We start from the raw sequence: 26,506 nt of genomic DNA on the forward strand, positions 1-26,506 counted from the left end.
CAAGATAATTGGGTAGAGGAAAAAGCCCTCTTATTCCCTCTGGTACTAGATTGTGCTGGGACTAGGGGGAGGCAGGCACATGCACAACAGAAGTCAAGATATTGGCAGGGGGAGGTACTAGACCAAAAAACCTGTTAGTCTAGCCTTGGAAATGAAGGGACTGGTTGGGAGGCAGACCCCTCCAAAGTTCACAGAAATTTGGGAAGTTGATTGGTCATTTCAAGAAGCACCTGATCCATCACACAAACAAAGCTTGTATAAATTCAGGGAAACAAAGAAACTCTCTCTTGCTTCTTGTTCACGGCTTAGAACCTGCACTTGGATGGTACACTGGCCTGTCCTCTTCGTGGGCTCCAGGAAGGAGTCCCCTCCCCTGACCTGTTAAAGCATTTGTTGGTGTATTCATGAGCTCTCTGGCCCAGGAGCACAAGACCTCATGGCCCTAGTAGCTGCATGGTGATGGCCATGCTGGCTCCACATGCAGCTGCCAGGAGGGAACCTGAAGACAGACAGCAGCTGAGGACAAGTTAAGCTACCTGGATGACTGCTTAGCTGTCACCTTGGGTTCCAAAGGATGGTACTTTAAAATAGAGCAAGAACTCTGGGCACTGGCTTTTGTTTTGGTCTTGCTGAGGGTGGCTAGGTTTTATGTGGGTTTTGTGGAGGAGATGATTTTCGAGACTTAAATCCCCATTCTCCCAGATGGCTCAGCATCTGAATAAAAACCCTTCCTTTCTCACCAGCCCACTGGGTGCTCTAGAGCTTTCTTTTTGTGACAGGAGGCAGCTGAACCCCCTTTTGTGTTCAGTAACAGGATGTTACATGTATATTGCAGATATAATTTAAACATATTTCACTAAACAATGATTATATAAGTTTCAGATTTAGCTAATTTATGAAAAATGTCTGCATATAACTTAATTGACAAGGCCAATCTTCACTGTCAAACAGATTATACTTTATCTCTGCAAAATATACATTTCTTACATTCAAATATTCATGTTAATGCCACAGTCTTAAGTACAAGAAGCATCTGGAAGAACCCAACGTCCATCCAGGTATAAGAACTTTAACTTTACAAGTCTCCCTCTCCTTTACCCGCCTGTCCAATGATTGGTGAAGTACTTCTTAAAAAGTTAATATTTGCGCTATTACAACCATCTCATTTAATTCTTAGTTAGATATGACAAGCCATTTCAACTTCCAAGAGTTTTTAACAGTACAAGATTTCTCTTGGAGCTCTTTGCTTTACACTCAATGAACTTGTGATATTGTGATTTATAAGATACTTGGTCTTTACGTACAGTTCCAGGCTCAAAGCTCCCTGAAACCCTAGAAATTTTCTAAGTTCAGGTAGTGAAAAAAAGGTGCCTTTTGTCATGTTAAAGGTAACTTTTAGACCAGGGGGCTGGTTGACAGGAGAACTAACCCTGTGATAAGAGGTTTGGAAATTTCAGCTCCACCACCTGGCCTGACCTCAGGGGAGAGATAGGGCCTAGAGATTCACGTTCAATACCCAGTGGCCAGTGACAGTCCATGTAAAACACTTAATGAAGCCCTCATAAAAACCCAGAACTAACTGGTCTTTCTAGAAAGCTTCCACATTGGGGAACCAGAACACTTCCATGTGCCACCATACCAAGGCCCCAAGTCCCATGAAAACAAGTTCTTTTGTTCAGGACCTCAACCTATGTATCTATTCATCTGGCTGCTGACTCATGCCCCCAAATACCCTTTTCCTTTAATATCCTTTTATAATAAATCAGTAATCTAGTAAGTAAAATGTTTCTCTGAGTTCTGTGCGCCATTTTAGCATATTGAGTCCAAGGAAGGAGTCGCTGGAATCTCCCAGATAGCCAGTTGGTCAGATAAGGTAAGATCCTGGGTTTGCTGCTGGCATCTGAAGTGTGTGTGTTGTGCATGTATACAGGGGTGAGGAAGTGGGGAGCTAGAGGACACAGTATTGTAGGATTGAACCCTAAACCTGTGGAATCTGACCCTATCTCCAGTAAATCATGTCAGAACTGAGCTGAATTCTTGTTGGTATCTGAGATTTATTTGTTGGTGGAAGTGAAGCACCCCTCTACATTGGAATTGGGTTTAGGAACCTCATTTAGAACTGTATTTTAGGGGCGATACTTTTTTTCTGGCTGGTGCCGTGAAAATTTTTATACCTAGGATCAGTGCATAATGAGTATTCAATATGGTGATAGGTAATGTGTAAGAGAAATCAGAAAAGAGAATAGAAATAAGGTGGCAGGCAGACTAGAAACTGATTCCCTTCAAGTTATCTGTGCCCTTATATCACCTGAAAGATCTCTGTGTATAACCAGGGTTACACATATCCCAGTTCTGAAAACTAATAGTCTGTAAAATAAGTGATTTACTAAAATTTATGAGGAATTTGAAAGTCACTCATGTTGATTTTAAATGTCATTAAGGTTGATTTATTTAAATTGGTATTTCTCTTTAATTAAATATAAACAACAGCAACATATAATATGAAGAAAGAATATGATATGCTGTTTTTAAAACATATCCTCACAGGTAAACACTCCCATAATTCTCACATATTATTAACTGAAATTAAATTGTAATTTGTTCAATATACTTGACAACTATTACTTGGGCTAAAGTTCATATTCTTAAGGTGTGCTATATAACTTCTAAAGAATTTTTATTATTTTTAAAATGAAACATTACTTCATCTTTTTAAAGTTAATATAGTACAAGTAAGTTTGGCCTGAAAAGGGGTTTTATCTAACTCTTTCAACTTCACTGACTATCCAGGGCAGCAGCTTAAATAACTGGGCCCTAGACACTGAAGTCCCACAGTAAGAATTACTAATAAAAGAACAAAACAAGAAATGTGAGTGCTTTTAATGAGTATACAAAGATCTTATAGGCAAATTGTCCTATTTAACAGACTTTTACTTTATGGTTTATATTTCCATTTAAGATTGACGTAAAAATTATTCCTTCGTTGAAGTAAATTTTGAGAATTAGATGTAATTTTTATTCTCAGTTGACAAGCTTTTGATAAAAGTAGAAGACAATAATGGGAATTCACAGTAAAGAAGGCAGGGAATAGAGGGTAAGTTCAGTTTCAAACATTTATACGTTTGAAGTGCCCGTGGGATATCTTAAGTGAATTAGGGCAGCTGGTTCTATGAAAAGTGTACACACACATTCACTGCTCAAGAGAGTTAAGGCTAAAGCTACAAATATGAAGTCACCAGCACACAGGCAGTAGATAAAGCAAAGGGTATAAATAAAGTCATTCTAAGAGAGCATTAGAGGGACAGAAAATCAGGGGATGATCGCAGAAGGAGACTGAGGAGACAGAGAAGAAATGAGAGAAGATGAAAATTAGGAGAAAGTATCATGGGAGCCAAAATGACAAGAAAGGAACTAACAAATACTATAGACATAAATATGAAATCAAAATATTCACTGGATTTGGTGGTTAAGGTCATTGTTTGGACAGTTTTTAGTGTTATATCCTGATTAAGACACAAATGATAGCAGTTTAATGAAGAATAGTAAAAAGTGACATGAAGACAATTGGCTAAAAATAGAAAAAAAACAAAAAAGAAAATAACAAGATTTACTGCTAGTTTTAGGATGATAAATATTTGACCATACAGTATTCATATGCTAGGGAGAGGAGCTTGTCTAAACTCAAGAAATTCTATAGCAATAAATAGTCAAGGGTCATCAATACTAAAATAACCTTCATTTAGTGTTGAAAAATAAAAACCATAAATTTTATTTGTCTCTTTCTATTATTTTATTTTATATAACTGCATTAATGAACTAATTAACTTGTACACTTCCCATTAATATATTTATCTCCTTTAAATTACAGGCCTGGTAGAGAAATCAGTATGAGTATACATGAGGATATTCTCTACTCTGGATGATTTCAGTTCTATCCTGTTGAAAATAAGAACCTGAAATAGCTCTCTATATTCATCTCTATATCCCAGATGTAGAATTTGCCAGATTTCTCTGGTCAATCAGTACTTGCAATGGCATTCTATAAAAGATTTCTACATTAAGGACAGATTAGTTTTTTCAATCTAAATAGGCTTAGAATTAGCAGATTCTGAAAGACTGGTGAAATTTTTCCTCAGTTGCTTTGTAAAAGAAATCTAGAATCACAAGTATCTGAGAGATAAAATAATAAACAAATTCTTTAGTTGCCTTATTAAAAAAAACCAACATTCAATTTAAGTTTACCTGAAAGTATTGAGCCACTGCAGGTCTGGCCATCAACTTACTGAAATATTCGTTAAATTGTGGTGAAAGAATGTCCTGTGATAATGTTTCATAAGGATCAAATGCTTGCTCCTATTTTTTAAAAAGAAAATATGTTGAGTTTAAAAGATCATCTTTTCTACTAATACGGCACAGATTATGTAAAAACAAATTTTTATTCAAGTCCTCACTAGATTTCAGAACTTTGTGTCACCTACTTTGCAGGAACAAATAACAACTATGGCTGTAAATGGAAAATATTTTAAAATGTAAGTAATAACCTTGAGCTATTGATCACAAGAAACTACTGATCTCAAAATAGGTCACTGACTTCATTTAATTATTAAAATGCTTATGCACATTTATCTCAAGTGAAAAGTGTGTTCATTAGTAAAAGGCTGGGATTTGAAATTTCAACCTAGGTTGAAATAAGTTTACTCAATTACTTAGGATACTTTCAAATGAAGGAAGAAAAAACACTATTGTTATGATACTGCTCTTTTGGATAAAAATTAGAACAAGAAAGCAAAAACTAATGTAAAGTAACAAAGCAGAAACTGTATATACTTGGTCCAATTTTTATATTTAACTTCCTATTATTTGATAATAATCAATATCTGCAATATTTAGTTAGAACTAAGAGGCTTGTTTCATTTTCGTACTTAAACAATACATTACGTTTTCCTGAAATAACAAGTATTGGCAAGAATGTAGAGAAACTGGAATCCTCATCCACTGCATATGGTAATGTAAAATGGTATCGCTCCTGTGCAAAATATTTTTGGCACTTTCTCAAACAGCAAAACAAAGAATTACCATATGACCCAGCAATTCCACTCAGAGGTATATACCCCAAAGAACCAAAAACAGAAACTCAAACAGATACTTGTGTGCCAATGTTCAGTGCACCATTATTCACAATAGCGGAAAGGTAGATTCAAGTGTCCACCAAATAACTGGGTAAACAAAACATGAACCTCAAAAACTTTATGCTAAGTTTAATAAGCAGACACAGAAGAACAAATACTGTGTGATTCTAATTACATCAAATATCTACAGTAGAATGAGCAAATTCATAGAGATAGAAAGTAGATTAGACGTTACTCATGATTGGAGGGAGGGAAGAATAAGGAATTGTTTAACGAGTAGAATTTCTGTCAGGGGTGGTGAAAAAGTTTCGGAAATAGTGGTATACTTAAAATGGGTTACAATGGCAAAGTTTGTTATATATATTTTGCTATAATAAAAACAAAACAAAAATTAGAAAATACATTGTTTTTGAACTATGATAGCTTTAAGAGTCAAGTTATCATAATATAAAAACTTACTAATAAGAACCAAAGCTGAATATTTTGGTTAGACATCAGTAACTGATTATTTCTATACTATCAGTTTCATTGTCTAGAATACAGATGTAACAAATGTAAGCTGTATTTTCAGAAAAATATTACCAGAGGTTATAACATTAGGAAATTTATATGAACTCTAAAGAAAGACTTTTAAAATCCTGTTTTTCAAAAGAAATAAAAATGGCCAGTAAGTATGACAAGAAGTTCAACATCATCAGGTTTTTTTTTAAGCAAAATTAAAGAACAGTGAGATACTGGGGTGTCTTTACCACTAGACTGGCAAAAATTAATGGCATAATCTCTGAGTTAGTGAAGATGTGGGAAAATGTTTTAAAATTCTAAAAATGTACCAACTCTTCAGTACTACAATTCTTCTCCTAGAAATATATCCTAAAATAATCATTAGACTACAAAGGCATACTATGAATATGTTTGTTACAGTAGTATGACAATAACAAAAATACAAACAACATACATGCTTAATGATAGTATACAGCTAAAATATTACAGTGTCACCATAACAACATGGTGCTCTTCAGATTTTAAAAGTTGTGTTGAAGTACATTTATTGACCTGGAAAATGTTTGTGATATATTCACTGGAAAAAAAAGAGCAGGTAATAAAAGCGTGAGATCCTATTTTTGTAAGTACACATAGGTTTGTATGTGTGTGCAGAAAATGTTGTGTTATAAGGATAACATCTGTGGGTGTTGCAAATGAAGTGATTTTCATTTTATTTATATTTGTCTCTTTGTAATTATTTTTTACAATGAGTTACATTATTTTTATAATCATTTAAAACAACAAAATGATTTTCACTTTGGAAACAAAATTGAAATACAAACTTCCTTTTCAATTTTTGGAAGTTAAGACTAAAATCCACAGAAGCTAAACAGCTATGGTCAATATCATTTCTTTTACTTTAAATGCACTTGCCATTAAAAAAAAAGCTTAAAATTTACTATTCTATTAACTTTTGCTATGATTATTATCATAAACACACTATCAAGTGTCATTATAAATACAGTGAAATTGTACTTTGCTATTGGTATTTTTTTTAAGATTTTATTTATTTATCTTTAGAGGGGAAGGGTGGGGGAGAGAAATATCAATGTATGGCTGCCTCTCGTGCGTCCCCTGTTGAGAACTGGCCTGCAACCCAGGCATGTGCCTGACTGGGAATCCAACCGCGATCTCTTAGTTCGCAGGCCTGTGCTCAATCCACTGAACTACACCAGCCAGGGCATGCTACTGGTATTTTTTATAGCAGCCAGCAGGATCTCCTAATTTTCACAAAGAATATCTTACTAAATTTTTTAATATATCTTTTAAGACTTAAATGAAAATAAAGTGGTTTCATGAACTTACTTCTGCCAAATCTTCAAAACAGCTGCCAGCTAAGGGATGAGGACTGCTTTCATCAGTCATTTCAACTGTGTCTTCAATCAACCCTAGAAGTTTTACTGTCAACTCATGTATATCTGAAATATTACTGAAAATCTTTTCAATGTCCTGAAAAACAAAAAGGTTAAGATGTGAGGTTCAGAATTTTGTTTAAAAGTTACTAAAGTCATATAAGTATTAAGAGTGTATATTCACCCAATCACATATTAATACATTCCAAGATATATAATATATCCCAAAACATAATAAAGTCAACCACAAATAAGTGAAATTAAAAGCTTTTTGGATTATATGCAATAAATGTATTAGAAAATATAGACTCTCAATAGCTTTTTTAAAATTTATTTTTCAATTATGGTTGACATAAATTATTATTTAGTTTCAGGTATACAACCCCATGTCTAGACATTTATATACCTTAGGGAGTACGTACTCCAGTAAGTCTAGCACCCATCTGACACCGCGCACAGTTATTATATTACTGACTATATTCCTTATGCTGTACTTTACAGCCCCATGAGTATTTTTATAACTGGCAATAAGTGCTTCTTAATCCCTTTCACCTTTTTCACTCATCCCTAACCCCCTCCCATCTGGTGATTATCAATTTGTTCTTTGTATCTATGTTTGTTTGTTTCATTTTGTTTGTGTTTTAGAATTCCACATATAAGTGAAATCATATATGTCTTTCTCTGTCTGTCTTATTTCGCTTAGCACAATACCTTCTAAGTCCATTCACGTTGTTGCAAATAGGAAGATTTCATTTTTTCAGGGCTGAGTAATAATATCCCATTGCATATATGTATATCTTCCTCATCCAATCATCTATCAAAGGATGCTTCAGTTGTTTCAATGCCCTGGCTACCATGAATAATGCTGTGATGAATACCGTAGTGGGTACAAATACCCTTACAAATAAACGTTTCAAATTTTGGGGGTAGATACCCAGAGGAGGGATTGCTGGATCATATGGTAACTCTGTTCTTAATTTTCCATAGTAACTACCAATTTACACTCACACCAGTAGTGTATAAGGGTTCCTTTTTCTCTACAAACTCTCCAACATTTATTTCTTGTGTTATTGATCAGAGTCATTCTGGCAGGTGTGAGGTGCTATTCCATTGTGGTTTTGATTTGCATTTCTTTTACAGGTAGAGAAGTTGAGCATCTTTTCATGTACCTGTTGGCCATCTGTATGTCTTCTTGGGAAAAAGTTCAAGTCCTCTGCCCATTTTCAATTTTTTATATTTATTTTTTAAAACAGATCATGCATTTAATTAGGTTCTTCATAAGAAATTTAGAACACCACTTTGTGAGGATAAATCCCTTTTATGAGAGCAAACACAGAGTAAAGGTAGCCTTGGAACTGAGAAATAACTTTGTTGGAAGAATTAGCAAGTCCATGGCTTTTTGATCCACCCTGTGCTGCTAGGTAATCTCATCTCTCTCCTACTGTGTCAAAGATCTTGTCTTCTTGGTGTCTAGGGCTTGTACAGCTTCTTGAAGTAATAAGAATCAGTGAAATGTTTGGGGATTTTTACACCAGTGATATCAATTTTGGTGGAGGTGGCAATTACAAATTTCTGATGAGTTCTATGTAGAGGGACTCAATTCAGGGACAGAGGTGCAGTCACAAGTAGCAAGACACTGCTCAGCTGCTTCAGAAAAACCACCCTCTTGCCTCTGTGGTACCCAGTGAGGATGACCACAATGGTCTCTGGGAGTGATGCTGGCCCACAGTTTTCTCACGTGCTGACTAAAGGGTTTCTTACTATGATTCAACAGCTTTTGGGGCACATGTTCAGCGGGATAAGATCTAGATATTTTGCAAAGTTTAACCCTCTGGGTAGCACCATCCCCATCACCATAACTGGCTTTGTGACAGTAGCAAGAACTCTCCTTTTCTTGCCAGTCCTGGATTTAGCTGCTGAATACTTTCTCTTGTAAATGGACTTTCAGAAATACATAGCCAATCAGGTATCTACCAATTCTTCTGACTAGAACAGGGTTTTGGCTGCTATGGGGCTTCCCCTTCTTAGGCATCTTGGCCTTGAGGTTACCCTTAACCTTGCCACCGGCATCAGTCTTCTTGGCTTCCGGTTTTTTCTCCTTAACATTGGCTTCTCAGCTTTTTCACCCACCACCTTACAAGATGAGAAAGGGGCCCTATCCATTTTTAAATTAAATTGTTTATTTTTTGTGTTGAGTTGTATGAATTCTTTATATCTTTTGGACATTAGTCCCTTTTCAGAGATATCATTTACAAACATCTCCCATTTGGTTGGTTGTCTTTTCATTTTTTAAATCCTAACCTGAGAATATGTTTATTGATCTGAGTGAGAGAGAAAAGCAGGGGGTGGGAGGAAGATGGGGGGAGAGAGAGAGAGAGACAAAGAGAGAAACATCAATTGTTTACCTCCCATACACACCCTGACTGGGGATAGAACCCATAATCTTCTCTTGGTATATGAGACAACACTCCAACCTACTGAGCCACCTGGCCAAGGCTGTCTTTTTGTTTTGTTTATAATTACTTTTACCATACAGAAGCTTTTTATTTTGATGTACTCCCATTTATTTTTGCTTTTATTTCCCTTGCCTTTGGGATAAAGTTCACAAAAGCCTCTCTGAGATCAAGGTCCTTAAGTTTAGCATCTATGTTTTCTTCTACATATTTTATCATTTCAGGCCTTTTAGTAAGTCTTTAATTAAGTTTTTTGTGTATGGTGTCAAATAGTCTAGCTTCATTCTTTTATATGTGGCTATCCAATTTTCCCAATACCACTGAAGAGGCTTTACCTTCTCCATTGTATAGTTTTGGCTCAATACCGTACTGTTTTGATTACTGTAGCTCTGTAGTATAGTTTGAAATCAAGGGGTGTGATGCCTCTGATTTTGTTTTTTTCTCAGGATGACTCTGACTATTTGGAGTCCTTCATGATTCTATATAATTTTGGTATTTTAAATTTTAATAATATTTTACTTAACATAGTACTATAGATTTTTTTGTTTGTTTTTCTTGGGTTTTTTTGGGGGGTTGGATTTTTTTCAAATTTGATTTTTTTTTGTTCTCTTTCTTTGAAAAATACCATTGGGATTTAATGGGGATTACATTAAATCTGTATGTTGCTTTAGGTAATATGGCCATTTTAACTATGTTCATTCTTCCAACCCATGAACACAGAATATCTTGCCATGTCTTTGTGTCTTCTTCAATTGTGCACAACAGTGTCTTGTAGTTTCCAGTGTATATAGGTCTTTTACTTCCTTGTTACATTTATTCGCCTGTATTTTACCCTTTTTATTGCAATTGTCTTCATTTCTTTTTTTCATATATTTCATGATTAGTATGTAGGACAAAATCTTTCTTAAAAAAGAGTATTTGTCACCCTGGCCAGGTGGTTTGAGTTGGGTGGAGTATCGTCTTATACACCAAAAAGGGTGCAGGTTCAACTCCTGTTCAGGGCACACACCTCGGCTGCGGGCCCAATCCAGGCTGGGGCCACACATGGGAGGCAACCAATCAATGTTTCTCTCCCATATTAATATCTCACTCTCTCTTTAAAAAATTCAATAAACATATCCTCAGGTGAGTATTTAACAAAAGAAAAAAGTGTTTTTTGTCCAGCTGGATTCTTTAGAGGCGACTTTCAAAGCTACAGATATAAAAAGATGGACAAAGCTCCCTGGATCCCCATACTACTCTCCCTACTCCCACCCTGTTGTCCTTTGTTTATATGATAATCTGCATAAACTTTTATTCTTATAAAGTTCCCCTGTTAAGTCTTTAAACTACTGCCTTAAAGTACCTACCAAAAGAGAGAATAAAGCATGCCTTTTCTAGACCATACATCTTTTTCACTGCCTTCATATGAATGACTATAAATCTTAGCTACTGCATAGCAGAAAAAGATTTCATTCCAGTGTAATCCCCCTTTCTCTATTACTGTCTAATTTTCATTGTCACCAAACTTGCTACATTAGTATAACATTCACACAATTAAAAAATCCACAAATACTATATATAAAAGAATATTTTTGTTTTGTATATTCATAAAGTATATAGAGTTATTACTATTTATGATTTTTGGCTACTATTTGACTTTGGGGTAGACAGAATTTCCAACCCAAAGAGGTACTTACAGAAGGTTTAAACAGCTTTTTGTCAGAAAGAAAGGCTTCTCGAAACACTTTTATGATCATATTTAGTTCTCGCAGATACTGTCTTTCTTCTGCAATTTCAGTTCTGACAAGGTCATAATAGTTTAATTCACCTGAAGAACTAGGTTCATCTTCACAGAGAGAAACCAAACCTATGTCATCCTGATCAAACATGTCCATCAAAACCTGAGAAATAAATCAATAATGCATAATTTATTTTCCTTACTTTCACCAAGCCACTTCAAAGTACTTGCAATTAAACATACTAAACAATAAGAACTGTGTGTATTACAGATTAATATATATGAAAAAATTCAAAACGAGAAATACAAAAAGCTGATGTGGAAAAAGAAGTATTTCTGAAATAAGATAAACCTAATAGTGAAATATGTGTATATGTGTGTGTGTGTATCTTTTTCTCACATACACACATAATAGGAAAAAGAGCATAGCTTTGGAGAACAATCCAAACCAAAATTCTAGTTCAAGTATTTATTCAGCTGTGATTACAGATGATTATTCTTTTAAAAGTCAGATTCCTATATACAACATGGAACTGATAAAAGAATCCAGTGAAGTAATATACATAAAATGCATACTACTATGTCTGACAAATAGCAGACATCAAAATGGTAGTTCCCTGCTCTACCTATAAAGATGGTTTTATGCACTTACATGAGTTCAAGGGAGAAAAATACAAAATGACACAATACTATATAGTACAGGCATATGATAGATTAAAAGTGTGATACTTTTCTGAAGCTTATTTACTACATGAACAACTGCTATTAAAATTGTTTGTTAAAACCAAGCAACCCACAGATGCTTAAATTGCTATAACAGCAATTTCCCCTTTTCAGAAAATAGTAAAGATCGCTAGTATGGACATAAGTCAAATGACAAGCAACCACCAGTTGTAAATAAAAAGCAATATGAAAAAGGTGACCATAGTTTTTGTAATTAAACATAGTTAATAGAGAAAAATTGTACCTACATAATTATACATTCAAGACTGACTGAAAACTACTTTCTTAGAGTTCAAAAAAACAAAGGCATAATCCCAAAAAGGACGCTCCAAAAGAAAACAACTTCAAAAAGAGGAAATTCTGACAACTCACTGTAAGATAATCATTCATTCTGAAATTGTTCTTATTTAATGGTCACCAGAAACAGTGACAATTATTGATAAAATATAGCAATTAACAAACTAAATATTGCCCTTCTGATCTTGTTGAATCTAACTCCGAAACATTTAAATGTGGTCAGTTACATCTACTATATACTTCCTCCTGTGTGAGCTCATCTTCTTAGATGATTTCCAATGACTACCTCAATGATAATGACTCCTTAAGTGTTTATCTCCAGCCTCAGCATCTCTCTGGACCTAGACAAGTATTACAAAAGACTTGCTACTTATCTCCTTATTGGACTGGCCCTGTACAGGTATACTCCACCTCACAGTCACAGATAACAACATCACCTACTTGATCGTCATAACCAGGAAACTTGTTACTGCAGACTTAGCACTCCTCCAACCTCTATATTAAATCAGTCCCTAACCTGTTAATGTTAATTCAGAAATATTTCCTAAATCTGGTCAGTTCCTTGTATTCTCCATAATCTAGAATGTCGTCTCTTACTTCCTTTCCAAGTACCATATTTATTTATCTGACAAATACCTAGCCATTATCTTCACTTAGCTCAAGTATAATTTTTTTTGTATAGCTTTTCCCACTCTCTCTGGCTCCACTATCAGAATCTTTTCCCCTGGCTTAGGTCTTCCAGTAGCAATCTTCTCTCTTTCCAGTATAAACACTTGTATTGAAATTTCTAAGGATAAGGACCATGATTTCATCTTCAAATGCACAGAATTTGACAGACAGTAAGTATACAAAAGATATTCACTTAAAAAGCACACATGTATTGTACATGTTTGTAAACTATTAAGACTTGTAAAGGAGACTAAACTGCAGATGAGTTAAGGATCAAAAAATATTAGAACAATAAAAAGTTTTTTCTGGTCATGTTCAAAGAAGTAGGGCCAGTTTTTGGAACAGACAGATTAATATTATTACCATGAAAGAAAAAAACCCACAGAGCTCAACTCCTATTATATCTTGGCCTGGAGAAGTAAACATCACAGCAGCTCTGTGCTATCTTATTCTCTTGTCTTTCTTAGATTCTCTTGTCTTTCTTAGACATCAATTTTCCTCTTAAGTACATATGTCTATATTCCCAATCTGAATATTATTTTCCTTAATAGTGAAAATTATAGTAGGGGTTGAGTTATATAATTCTTTCCTGTGATCATCTATTCTAAGCAAACTTTCATGTGCCAGAATACCTCATATAGTCAAATGTTGCTTTTATTTTTAAACATAAAGAAAAAAAGGTTAATTCTCAAGTTCCCTGTCTGGCAAATTATATTACCTTGCATGGTAATTTATACAGATCCCTAGAAATCATTTATTTAAACAGTTTACTAAACAAGACGGGCTGTGAGCTCTTAAACTAGAGATCACTAGAAATTAGTTTAGTTTAATGAAGATCACACCATGTCATACTAATCTCATTATTCCATTCACATGACTAAACTCAGAAATAAAGCCATCTTAATTTTAAGCCAAGCATATGATAGACTCTTATAACAAACTTGGGATCATGGTAGAAAGAGAGAGGCAAATCACAGCTCATAGACCATGTTGTACCCACCACAGTAGCTTTACTAGAACACAGTCCATACCCATTTGTTTACAGTGCTGTGAAGGCGAAGATGAGCAGATGCAATAGAAACTGAAATATTTACCCTCTGGTCCTTTACAGATAAAGTCTGTTGACCACTGAGTTCCACAAAAGGCAAAACAGTAGCTGACCAAAAGGCCCCAATTAAAAAAAAAGTGGTAATTTATTCCTAGAAGCATGACTCTAATAAAATGAAAAATTTCATTTCTCATATACTTTTTTTCAATATTTAAAAAAATTCCAACTAAAACTGTTTCTCCCATTTGCATACATTTTAAAAAGCTGGGGAAAATATTGAAAATGCTGATGATAAAATTAGATTTTTGTATCTCAGTATGTTGAGACACAGTCTCAATAACAGTATGAAATGCTCGAGGGACAAATTTGAGTTCAAACTTACATAAAAAATCAATAGCAGTTGTAAGAAATCAAAGATATAACATAATCACATGTGCAAAGTCCTAGGGAGCTTAGACATCTACAAACTTAATAAGTAAGCAGAGTGACATGGGTGTCCTCACCCCCAAAATGCTGAAATTATAAATTAACAACACAAAATAAAGGAAGGCATTTTACTGTAATCTGTGTTGGTCAAACCAAATCCAGATTTGTATCTTTAGTTTTAGAAATTACAGGCTAAGAGTAAAAATCATGTCACATGAAGACTATTTTTTAAAGTTTCAAAAGGTAAAGATTTAGTACATAAAAATACTTCCAATAACTTATTCTGAAAAACAGTTTGGTCTTATTTAATGTAATTTAGGAGAAAGAAATAGAATTAATGAATGAAAGTTAACAGAAGCCCTGGCTGGTGTGGCTCAGTGGACCGAGTGCCAGCCTGTAAACCAAAGGGTTGCCAGTTCGATTCCCAGTCAGGGCACACGCCTGGGTTGCAGGCCAGTCCTCAGTGAGGGAGTGCATGAGAGGCAAGCACACATTGATGTTTCTCTCCCCCTCTTTCTCCCTCCCTTTCCCTCTCTCTAAAAATAAATAAATAAAATCTTTAAAAACAAACAAAAAAAAACCAAGAAATCTACTTTAACTTTGTATGAGAAAGACATTTCACTTTATCAGGATTTTATAAAAATGGATGAACAATGTTTAAGAAATGAGTTTGCCAGTGTCCAAACAGAAGCTATGTGATAAACTGTCAGTTTATTGTGAGGATATGGCCTCTTGTAACTTCTGGAACTGTAATTATTCAGAATTTAATTGCTTTTACCTTCAAAAAGAGTCATGGAAAAGGTAAACCTCAAACATGGTATGAAGTCTTTCCTTCCCACAGCTCCTCAATAATTCTGTCCAAGGCTAATGGGTAGGGGAGGAGGAAATGAAGCAAATAAGGTAAGACACCCTGTAAGGTGGAGGTGGGGAAAAGCTAGGGTGGTCCATCTCAGGGTGGCAGACTCTGAATGGAGTAAGTAGGGTATCTGTAGAGAAAGGCACACCTAACACAAAAGGTTAGAGATCAGTTGGGGTAGAGAAACCATCCACATGACAAGGCAGCTTGATGAAGGGTGCTAGAGAAGGCGCTCCAAAGCAGGAGCCCAACACAGTATTGTCAGAGCTTGAGTGAGGGAGTAAGGAAAGTGCATGGAAAAGGAAGAAAGGTTTCCAAGCCATAATGGGGCTAAGGAGGGTGCCTACGCAAGTAGAAGAGAGGCCTGCCAGGAGGTTGGTTACACAGGAGTTCTGATCAAACAGGAAAATACATGAAGAAAAGTGGGCCCTGACCATTGTGGTTTAGTTGGTTGGGCATCATTAGGGAAAGCGAAAGGTCATGGCTCAATTCCCAGTTGGGGGACATGCCTGGGTTGCGTGTTCAGTCCTCGGTCAGGGTGCCTATGAGAGATAACTGACTGATGTTTCTCTCTTACATCCATGTTTCTCTCCCTCTTTTTCTCCCTCCCTTCTCTCTCTCTAAAAATAAATAAATAAAATCTTCAAAAAAACAAAAAGAAAAATGGGAGCCAGATTTCTCCCTTCCAGAGAAGGAAACTACAAATATGAAAAAGAGGAGGCTAAAATAAACCTGTGACATTGGATTTGGTTTGGAGAAGCAAATAAGCTCATCTAGCATCCAGATCTTGGTTTCTAAATACCACTCGCCACTAAAAGGAACCAGGATATCTTAGAAAACAACCAATTCCAGGCTTGAGCAGTAAGTAAAAAGCAAGTTCAACCTAATCTTGTAGTAAAAGAAAGTGCTTGGCCCTGGCTGATGTGGCTCAGTGGATAGAGCGCCAGCCTACAAACCAAAGGGTCGCTGGTTTGATTCCCAGTTTCATTCCCAGGCACACGTCTGGGTTGCGGGCTAGGTCCCCAGTAGGGAGTGTGAGAGGCAAGCACACATTGTTGTTTCTCCCCCTCTCTTTCCCCCCTTCCTCTCACTCTAAAAAATTAAATAAATAAAATGTTTTTTTAAAAAAACAATAAACAAGAGAGTCCTCAAAGAATAACAGGAACAGAGAAGCCAACTTGAAAAAGCTCCCACTGGCCAAATCTAGGAAAATTTGAGTATTTAAATAACAAAGTAATAGATTGGGGCCCATTAATCTATCTTATAAAATAAGAATCCATGAGTCCACATTAAAATAAACAAATGAATAAACTAAAAGTGAGATGAGGAACAAGGTATTTACAGTATCAAAATATTCCACAAAATATTTATTTGTAATTACAAAAGAGAAAAGAGTACTTCAAAGTAGAGAAGCCTAACAGACAACCCCTTAATCAAGTGATCAAAGTGAACATCACCAGTAATGGAAACAATGAAACCGTGTGCCATGGGAGAAAATACAATGAGAAGAACACAGCACCACTTCTAAGACATTCCTGCCATAGATCCATAACCTGAATCGAATCCAGAGGAGACATCAAAAAAAAAAAAAAAGGATATTTAAAAAAATAATTTGTGCAATACTAAAAACTGTCAAGGTAGTGAAAGTTAAGAGAAAAATGAGGAACTGTTTCAGGCTGAAGAAAGAGAAAAACATTCATGACAACTAAATGCAATACATGATTCCAGACTGGATCATTTTGTTATAAAGGACACCATGAGACAACTGGCAAAACTCGAATGGGATCTGAGGATTAAATGGTATAATGTATCAAAGTAAATTTCCTGGATTTTAATTGTCATACTATTGTTATGTAGGAAAATGTTTTTGTCTGTAAGTCATGAAACTATGTTGGCAAATTACTCTTAAGTGATTGAAGGCACAGGCAATTTACTAAGAGTCTGAGATAAAAACGAAAACAAAATTATGGTAACCATAATTTTATAAGTCAAATAGAAATAAGAAAGAATTTCTGCTATGAAATTAATCATTTTTGAGACTATGGCACATACAATGGCTCTCAATCATAACTGCTCATCAGAATCACCTGGTTTACTTTCAAAAAAGTTGAAAATACTGAGGCTTGGAGGCCCAACGCAGGCTAAGTAAATTAGAATCTTTGGGGGTGAGATACAGCAGGATTCTGCAAAAGCTTTCTGGTGACTCTGATGGACGGTCGAAGTAGAGAACCGCCGGAGGGTCATTCACCCTTAGAGATCTAGGTCAGGTGGTATCTTTGTGAAGTGTTTCCGGTCATCTCTACACCTCTGACTTACCCGCCTAATAGTTTTAATTACATTGTGCTAAAATTAGTTGCTTACATTATTTTTATTAACCACTAAAATAAGTTTCTTTTAACACAGTGTTTGCTGACTTGTTCACTGTTATATCTTCAATGCTCAGAACAGTGAGTAGCCCATAACAGGTACTCAAAAATATTGATTTAAAAAGTAAGAAAAAAAGGAAAAGTAAAATGGAAAGAAAAGGAAGAGGGAAAAAATATTAAATTTCTTTCCTTAGTAGCTTACAGCCAGGAAAAAAAAGATTAAGTGCAACAGGTTATCAAAAGTAAGTAAGGCATTGTAGTCTTTTTCTGTCTTCCTGTGCCCCACTAAACTATTCTATGAAACCCAAGTACATTTTTCAAAATTACTTCTTAAGCTTAAAAGTATCTGAATACTTTATACATTTTCTCTTTCTAAAATATAAAACTCAAAAAAATATATAAATAAAAACAAACTCAAACTACTTTTCTTGAACTGGTTTGAGGTTCTCCATGTTCTTTCCTGTACACAAAAGATTCTTGTTGAAAAAAATAGAGATTCTCATGACGAAAAAATCTGGAAATATCATGGTTAGTTTATAAAATCAGCATTTCTGTCTTCCAAAACTAATACTTATAAAAATTACTAATATAATCACAAAAAAGAGGGAGGTAGACATAACATATAGTCACTATTATTCAAGTTAAGTTTAAATACATTTTAACACTTACCTTATCTGCACACATTGACACTTTAATGTCCTGCTGAGATATTTCATAATGTCGAATATTAAAAACATAATTACCAGCTAATTTCAAAATATCAGCTGAGATATACTCTAGTACAGCCACAATATATAAGGACACATGGTAGTCCACTTTGTACCCTAAAACTTCCTGTGGAAAAAAATAAACAATTTAATTTTTTTAAAAATGGCACTATCAAGTACCAGTTAAACACTTAAAATTTCATTTAACATTCTCACTTACAAAGAACTTTCTATAAATCAAATGTCAAAACTTACAGGTACCATAAGACATAAAATGAGTTACTAGATCCAGTACCAGGGGCTTTCTTCAAAAAGAGACACCTCAATCTAACAAATATGCTTTTAATATCAAACAAAAAGAGACAGTTCATTCTAAGAGGAAATCTTGGGCTGGACTTCACCAAAAACTGCTTAATTAATACATTATCCAAAACCCATTTGACAAGCATCTGCTCTCTTCAAGGACCCTGATTTAACCAATATCCCCAAATTACAATGGTTTCTATTGAGAAGATATGTGTATAGGGAAGGAAGTGCCTTAAAATTGCTACCAAGGGGTATTCAAGTCTATGTTCACCAAGTATTTTCTACAGACTAAATATTCCCTAGTCTACTTTCCAATGTATATACAAATACCTGTGGTAAATACAGATTAATTTAAAAACAAACCTGAAGTCACAGTATCTGACATTGACTTTTCAAGCAATTTTTATTTATTTTTAATGATATATTTCCATGACCATTTATCCTCCCTATACCCTCTGCCACCTCTACCCACTCCCTTCCCCTCGCTATGCATTTTCTGAATCAACAATAGGTTGAAAATCAGTACAGGGTAGTAGTCATCAGAAGATGGCACAAAGATGAATTATTGCTTATTATTAACTTTTAATATTATTTGAAAGGCAATCCGATTTTATCAAAGTATACTTATTTTCATTTTGTACACATAGTAAGAAATATATAAGTACAAATATAAACAACTCAAGTGCACATATACAATAACAGACTATACTATACACACACACACACACACACACACACACACACAAATACTATAGGTAAGTATTATTTGTTATAAAGAACTTCCCCAATGTTTAATTTTTTATTACCTTCAGTGAAGGATGGATTTTGTCCACAGGCAATAAGAGAGGATTTCTTCGTTTTCGTTTCTCTATGGCCGACTGTGCATCAGCTATTGCCCATTTATCAATTGGATGAGGAAAGGTCTTTTGAACTCGTTCCTGTTCAGATCATAGCAGTACTATTGTTAACAGAAGTGCTCTAAGTAGAAAATTCGTATAACTTTGCCACCATTCTTAATGGTAGCAGGTAACAGTAACATAAAGTTTTGATTCCTGTAATAAGTAAAATTTTAAAAAATCAATGGGATTATCAAGATTCTTCAACATAACTCCCATAGGTAAATAAAAAGTTAAAATTTAAACAGAAAGCTTTAACTATAAGCCTAATTAAAATGAAATGGATTTTCAAAAGTAATAATGCTAGGAAACATTAAAGCTAGCATAAAATATTGTATCAGTGATTTTACAATAATATTTCTAGGGTTAAAATTCTTTATCAGCAAAAGTTAATCGTTATTTTCATTATGCAGTCACTCCCCTTTTGGTAACCTTGAAGCTTCAAATACAGAGAAGAATTTTAAAAAGAAGAGAGATCATGTACCTCTTAGAGAATCAACTGGGTAGCAGAGCTTACAATGAAGGAAATGCATCTCTTGGCAAAAAAATCCAAGCCTTTCAAATTATGATTTATGATTCACCTAACCTTAAATTGAACCAGTAATTAGCACAAATAAGGGAAGTAATGATAAGTGAATCAAATCCCAGTTGAGCAGAATTTCTTATTTTTTCAATTATATTCAGCTTTGAGATTATTTAGCTACTGAAAAGTATACTTTTATTATATTTATTTAAGGACCAATTCTTACAGCAGAGAATAGGAAAACAAATACTTTAATTCCCAGAGTCTCTAAAACTCGTAATAGCTCAATTACTCCAAATTAAGATTTTCCATTATACTGAAAGCTGTTGCCTTATTACAGAAACAATTTCCAAAGGAAGGTAAGATAAGCAGTCTACTGCAAAAGTTAATTTCAAAAAGCTATAATGACAGATACTACTAAAAACCTAAAAATACTCCCATGTCACTGAACCAAAATAGTATTTTAGCAGCACATCAGACATGATCTTTTAGTGATGTCTGTGTAAGAGTTATACTAGTCTTTTATGGAGGCAATATTTACATACAGCAAAATGCACAGATCTGAAGTACACAACTCACTGAATTTTGGAAAATGCTTTACTAATCAAGATATAGAACATTCCACCCCTCAACGGCAACCACCCACCATCTTGATTTCTATCACCATTAATTTTAGCTATTTCTGAATTTCATCTAAATGGTGGTATATGTATTCCCTAGGGAATATGTATTCCCTAGGGTCTGGATTTTTTTGCTCTATATCATGTCAGGGAATTGTAGGTATGTAACTGTATATATCAATAGTTCATTCTTTCATTTTATTATGAGTAGTATTCCATTTTATAAATCCACCATAATTTGTTTATCCATTTTCTTGTTGATAGAAATTTGGGTTGTTTCTAATTTTTGGCTATCCTGAATAAAACTACTTTGATACTCATGTATAAGTCTTTTTGTGAACATAATTTTCATTTATTAAGGGTTAAATACCTAGGAGTAAAATTGCTGGGTCATAAGCTAGGTACATATTTATAAGGAACTGCCAACAATTTTCCAAAGTGTTTATACAATTTCCACTCCCATTATCAGTGTAAATAGTTCTAGCTGCTCTACACCTCATTAACATTTGCTTTTATCCGTCTTTAACTTCATCCCTTTTAGGAAATAGTATCTCGTTGTGGTTTTAATTTCTATTTTGTTGATGAGTTGTGAGCTTAAACATCTTTTCACGTGTTTGTTGGCCATTAGTAGGTCTTCTGTTATTAAATGTCTGTTCAAGACTTTTGCCCCTTTGGGATAAAAGTAGGCTATCTTTTTATTATTGATTTGTAGGAGTCTTAACATACTCTGTACACAGATTCTTTGTAAGAAATTGCGAACATTTTCTCTCAGTCTATGACTTACACGTTTTTTTCCCTCATCAATTAATGGTTTTTTTCCTCATCAATTTTATTCTTTAATACTTACTGTCTTTGAGTCCTCTATAAAAAATACTTGCTTAATCTTAGGCTGTGAACATATTTTGCATTTTTTCCTAGAAATTTTATAGTTTCAGTTTTTATGTTTAAGGCCATGATCGTAAGTTAATTTTTGTGTGAGACATGTTTCAAGGGTTTTTTGCCCAATAAATTTATCCAGTTGTTCTAGCACTTTTTTTTCTGACAAACTTTCCTTTCCCCATGGAATTGTCTTGATGTTTGTTGAAAATGAACTGACCATATAATCCACATGATTTCAATAGCATTAGTTTCCACAATAATTAACAATAATATATATTTGGATTCAAAAATTAATTTGTACAGTTGTTTGGTGTGTTTTTGAAATAATGAAATAGTTTTACCTCTACATCTTGAACAGTCCTTGGTTGGGCCATGCATAATTTATTGAGTAGTTGAAAAATCAGCTCTTCAATATAATAGAGAGATTCTTCATTAGCTGAGAGATTGGGATGTACTTGCTCCTGAACCTTGAAAAACAAAGGTCTTAGTTAACATACAGGCAAAATAATATTATTGAATAGAAGTCAGAGAGTCATATCTATGTAATTTACTAGCATGGTATACTCAAATAGAGACATAAATCACAAAAATTAAAAAAAACACCTGTATTTGGTGGCTTTTGTAAACTTTTCTTATCCTGCAGAGGAGTGATTCTTAAGCTTTCTGGTATCATATGAAAATCTACTGTTCTCCTCCTTACCACCAAAAAGGTCACATATACATACAATATTCTGTATAATTTCAGAGGAATCACAAATACCCTGAAGTTAACTAGTATATCTACTAAAAGTCCCTGAAACTAGCTCAGAAATCCCAGCAACAGAGGTATCTACAAATAACCATAACACTTTACAAATTATGGGCCTAGTCTATGAAGTAGACACTAGTCCACTTTCTCTTACAATGGAATGCACTCCCTCCTCATTGTCACCACGTGGCTTTGATGAGTTGTTTTGTTGTTAGATATCACTCTTTTTTTGCCTTTTACTAACTTTTTACTTTTCAGTTATAGTTGATGTACAATATTATATTAGTTTTGATGTAAAATTCTGTGATTAGACATTTATATAACTTGTGATCACCCTGATAAAACTACTACCCATCTGACACCATACATAGTTATTACAATATTATTCACTGTATTCCGTATTCTGCACTTTATATCCCCAGGACTATTTTTTAGCATCGATTTGTACTTCTTAATTCCTTCACCTTTTTCTCCCATCCTTCCAACTGTCCTCTAATCTGGCATCTGTCAAAACTTTCTCTGTATCTAGAGTCTCTTTCTAGACTGCTTGTTCATTTATTTTATTTTTTAAATTCCATATATAAGTGAAATCATATGGCATTTTTCTTTCTCTGACTTATTTCACTGCACAGTATCCTGTAGGTCCATCCATGTTGTTGCAAATGGCAAGATTTCATTCCTTTTTTATGTGGTTGAATCATATTTTATTGTATATATGCATCACTTCTTTATCCATTCATCTAGCAAGGCACACTTAGGGTGCTTCCATGTCTTGGTTATTGTACATAATGCTGAGTTTCTTTGGATAAATACCAAGTAGTAGAACTGCTGGGTCCTTCATTGTCTGTTATTACAGTCTTTGCTTTAAAGTTTATTTTGTCTGGCATTAGTATTGCACTTCTAGTTTTACATTTTTTTGTTTCATTTCCATTTTCATGAGATACCTTTTCCTATCCCTTTACTTTCTGTCTGTGTGTCTTTTGATCTGAAGTGAGTCTCTTGTGGGCAGTGTATCTAAGGGTCTTACTTTGTTATCCATTCAGCCACCCTATGTCTGATTGGAGCATTTAATAGATTTACATTTAAAGTAGCTGTTGATAGGCATCTGGTTATTGTCAATTGTTATTCATATTTTTATTATTTTTCTTCTTCCTCTTAAAAAAGACCCTTTAACATTTCTTGTAATACTGGTTTGATGGATGAACTCCTTTAGCTTTTTCTTGGAAGCTCCTTATCTGTCCTTTGATTCTAAATGATAGCTTTGCTGGGTAGAGTAATCCTGGGTATAAGTCTTTACTTTTCACCACTTTGAATATTTCATGCCAATCCCTTCTAGCCTGAAAAGTTTCTGTTGAGAAGTAAGCTGACAGTCTTATGGGAACTCCATTGTAAGTAACTAAGTGCTTTCTCTTGCTGCTTTTAATATTCTTTGTTTTTAATCTTTGGTATTTTAATGATGATGTGTCTTGACATGGGCCCTCTTTGGTTTCATCTTGTTTGGGACTCTCTGTGTTTCTTACATTTATAATTCTATTTCTTTCACCAGGTTAGGGAATTTTTCAATCATTATTTTTTCAAATAAGTCTTCAATTCCTTACTTTCTCTTCTTCTTCTGGCACTCCCATGATGTGAATGTTAGTATGCTTGAATTACCCCAGAGACTCCTTAATTTTTAAAAAATTTTTTAATTCTCTTTTCTTTTTGCTGTTCTGATTGTTTTCTCTTTTCTTATTTTCCAAATATGACCCTCCATTTTGTCTACTCTACTGTTGACTCCCTGCACTATGTTCTTCATTTCTATCTGGTTCTATATATGCTCTATCTCCATCTTTAAGTTTCCTATCTCTTCATTGAAGTTCTCACTAAATTTATGCACTCTTCCCCTAAGTGTATTGAGCATCCTTGCAACAGTGTTTTGAACTCTACATCTATTAAGACTGCTTGCCTTCATTTTATTTTTTTTTTCTGAAGTTGTGTTCTGTTCTTTCATTTGGAACATGTTTGTCTCCTCATTTTGGCTGCCTGCCTGTGTTTGTTTCTATGTGTTAGGTACAGCTGCTACATCTCCCAGTCTTGTTAGAGTAGCCTTATACAGTATATGTCCTGTATGTCCCAGTGGTACAGCCTCCCCAGTCACCAAAGATGTGGGGCTGTGTACACCCTCCTGTTGTAGTTGAGCCCTGATTGCTGTGGCACGTCAATGGGAGGGATTTACCCCCAGGCCAATTGGCTGTAATGTACTGGCTGCAACTACAGAGAAGAAACTGCAATGCATGGCCATCTTCATGCAGCAGGACCCACTTCAGCAATGAGTTCATCCCTTAAGTATGTCCCTCATGGAGGTGGTTGGGTAATGCACTGATGTGGTCTGAAGTTGTCCACCCAGTCTGCTGGCTCTGGGTCCTCCAGGGAGGTGCAGACCAAGATTGGCCTCTACCTATTGCCTGCCTGATGCCTGCCTGTTGCCTGCCTGGGGCCACCCAGCATGAGTTACAAAGGGATTCAGATGGCCACTACTTGTGCTAGGTGAGGAGGTGCCCAGGAGAGGACAAGCTAAGAAATAAGGCTGACTGCTGCTAGTGCTGGGCGTGGGGCAACATAGCAAGAGGTACAAGGCACACTGGCCAGATGCTGCTTCTTGGGGTTTGTGAACCTTTGAGAGATTTTAGGCAAGTTCAAAGCATGAACTACGACAGGCCATTTGTATGGAAAAGCCACTGAAAACAGCTTGGTGTGGATAGGGTCTCAGGGAATTGCTGGGCAAACAGTGTTGGCCAGATCGATGGAGATTCACATATGGTACCTGCCTGCTGGCTCTGTGGGGGGAGGACTCAGAGAAGAACAATGGCCTCTGCCAGCATTTCTGGCTGAAAGAAAGCTGCTTCCCCAACTCTCACCCCAAAGCCAGACAATTCAATTCCTCCCCAAATGTCTCTGGTGCTTTTTAAATTGTTGTCCCAATGCTGGAGGCTCAGAGAGAGTAAGTCCTAGGAGGAACACCTGGTATTCCAACAGCCTTCATCTCACTTAGCCACAATCCCCACTGGTTTCCAGTTATGGGGACTTCTCTTCCCAGCACTGGAATCCTGGGCTGTGTAAGAGGCCTGGTGTATGACTAGGACTTCTTGATTCTCAGGGAGGACCTGTGTAGCAGAGTTATCCTTCCTGATTTTAACCACCACACGTAGGTATGGGACCAGCCCATTCTACATCTCTGCCCCTCATACCAGTCTCCACCTGGCTTCTTTATATCCTTAGTTACAGAGCTTCTATTCAACTAGATTTCAGACAGTTCTGAATAATAGTTATTTTGAAGTTTAGTTGTAATTGTGATGTGGTTACAGGAGGATGCAAGTACCCCATTTACCTACTCCACTATCTTGACCGGAGGTCTGTTGTTAAATTTCTTAAAATTTAGAACCTTATTTTGTCCTAAAAAGTAATCCAGTCAAACTGGAATGAAGAATAATACGGTAAAACATAGTAGCTAGTGTATAGTAGATGCCATGTAAGTATTTAAGAATAATTGAAAACAGTACTACTGTAACCTTATGCCACAGTATTCGAAGGACACAGTGCCACTGACATAAAAATTAATAAAAAGTTTAAAGTCTTATATTACTTAAAAACTCATTAAGTAATTAAAACCTTCCCACAATAGCATGAAATTGGCCACTGCATCTAAATTCTCAAAATTTATCATAAAATTGCTCGTTATAGCCTCTTGAATTTTATAAGTCTATAATATCTTTAGTAATGCCCCTTGTTTCACTCCTAATATTTGTGTGTTCATTCTTTTCTTGAAAAGTCTCCCAGAGATTTATCAACTTCATTTTATTAAACTTTTCAAGAACCAACTTTTGGCTTTGCTGATCCTCTCTATTTTATGTTTATTGTATATTTCATTTACATCTGCTTCATCTTCATATTTTCTTCTGTTTTATTTCTTTTTTCTAACTTCTTGAAACAGATACTTCATCTGTATTTTTCATCCTTTCTTTTTTTATATGTATATTTTCTCTAAGAACTACTTTGGTAAAAAAAAGACACACGGGTTTTGATATGGAATATTTTGTAGTCCCCCATTTCAAAATAGTTTCTAATTTCCAGTATGGTTTCTTCTTTGACCTTTAAAATTTACAAGCGTACTTCTTAATTTCTAAAAATATGGGGTTTTAATTATTTTATTTTTTCATAGCTGTTTATTCTGCAAGAATATGCTTGTATGTACAAAGAACTCATGGA

The 26,506-nt window shown here is 35.0% G+C and overlaps 1 protein-coding gene and 1 pseudogene across 1 annotated transcript in view; both read right to left on the bottom strand.

Annotated features, from left to right (window-relative positions):
* Positions 1–26,506, bottom strand: part of SOS2 (SOS Ras/Rho guanine nucleotide exchange factor 2) — a 96,962-nt gene that overhangs the window by 48,612 nt on the left and 21,844 nt on the right. Inside the window, exons 2-7 of the mRNA XM_037054251.1 lie at positions 21,855–21,980; positions 19,402–19,533; positions 18,252–18,416; positions 11,157–11,360; positions 6,978–7,121; positions 4,243–4,353 (exon numbers count right to left, since the gene is read on the bottom strand). Coding sequence (XP_036910146.1) covers positions 4,243–4,353; positions 6,978–7,121; positions 11,157–11,360; positions 18,252–18,416; positions 19,402–19,533; positions 21,855–21,980 — 882 coding nt within the window. The remainder of the gene's footprint in view (positions 1–4,242; positions 4,354–6,977; positions 7,122–11,156; positions 11,361–18,251; positions 18,417–19,401; positions 19,534–21,854; positions 21,981–26,506) is intronic.
* On the bottom strand, positions 8,311–9,221 carry LOC118992373 (60S ribosomal protein L6-like; annotated as a pseudogene).

This window comes from Sturnira hondurensis, unplaced genomic scaffold, assembly GCF_014824575.4.
Source record: "Sturnira hondurensis isolate 20B ecotype Veracruz unplaced genomic scaffold, ASM1482457v3 Scaffold0008196, whole genome shotgun sequence".
Lineage (NCBI taxonomy): Eukaryota > Metazoa > Chordata > Mammalia > Chiroptera > Phyllostomidae > Sturnira > Sturnira hondurensis.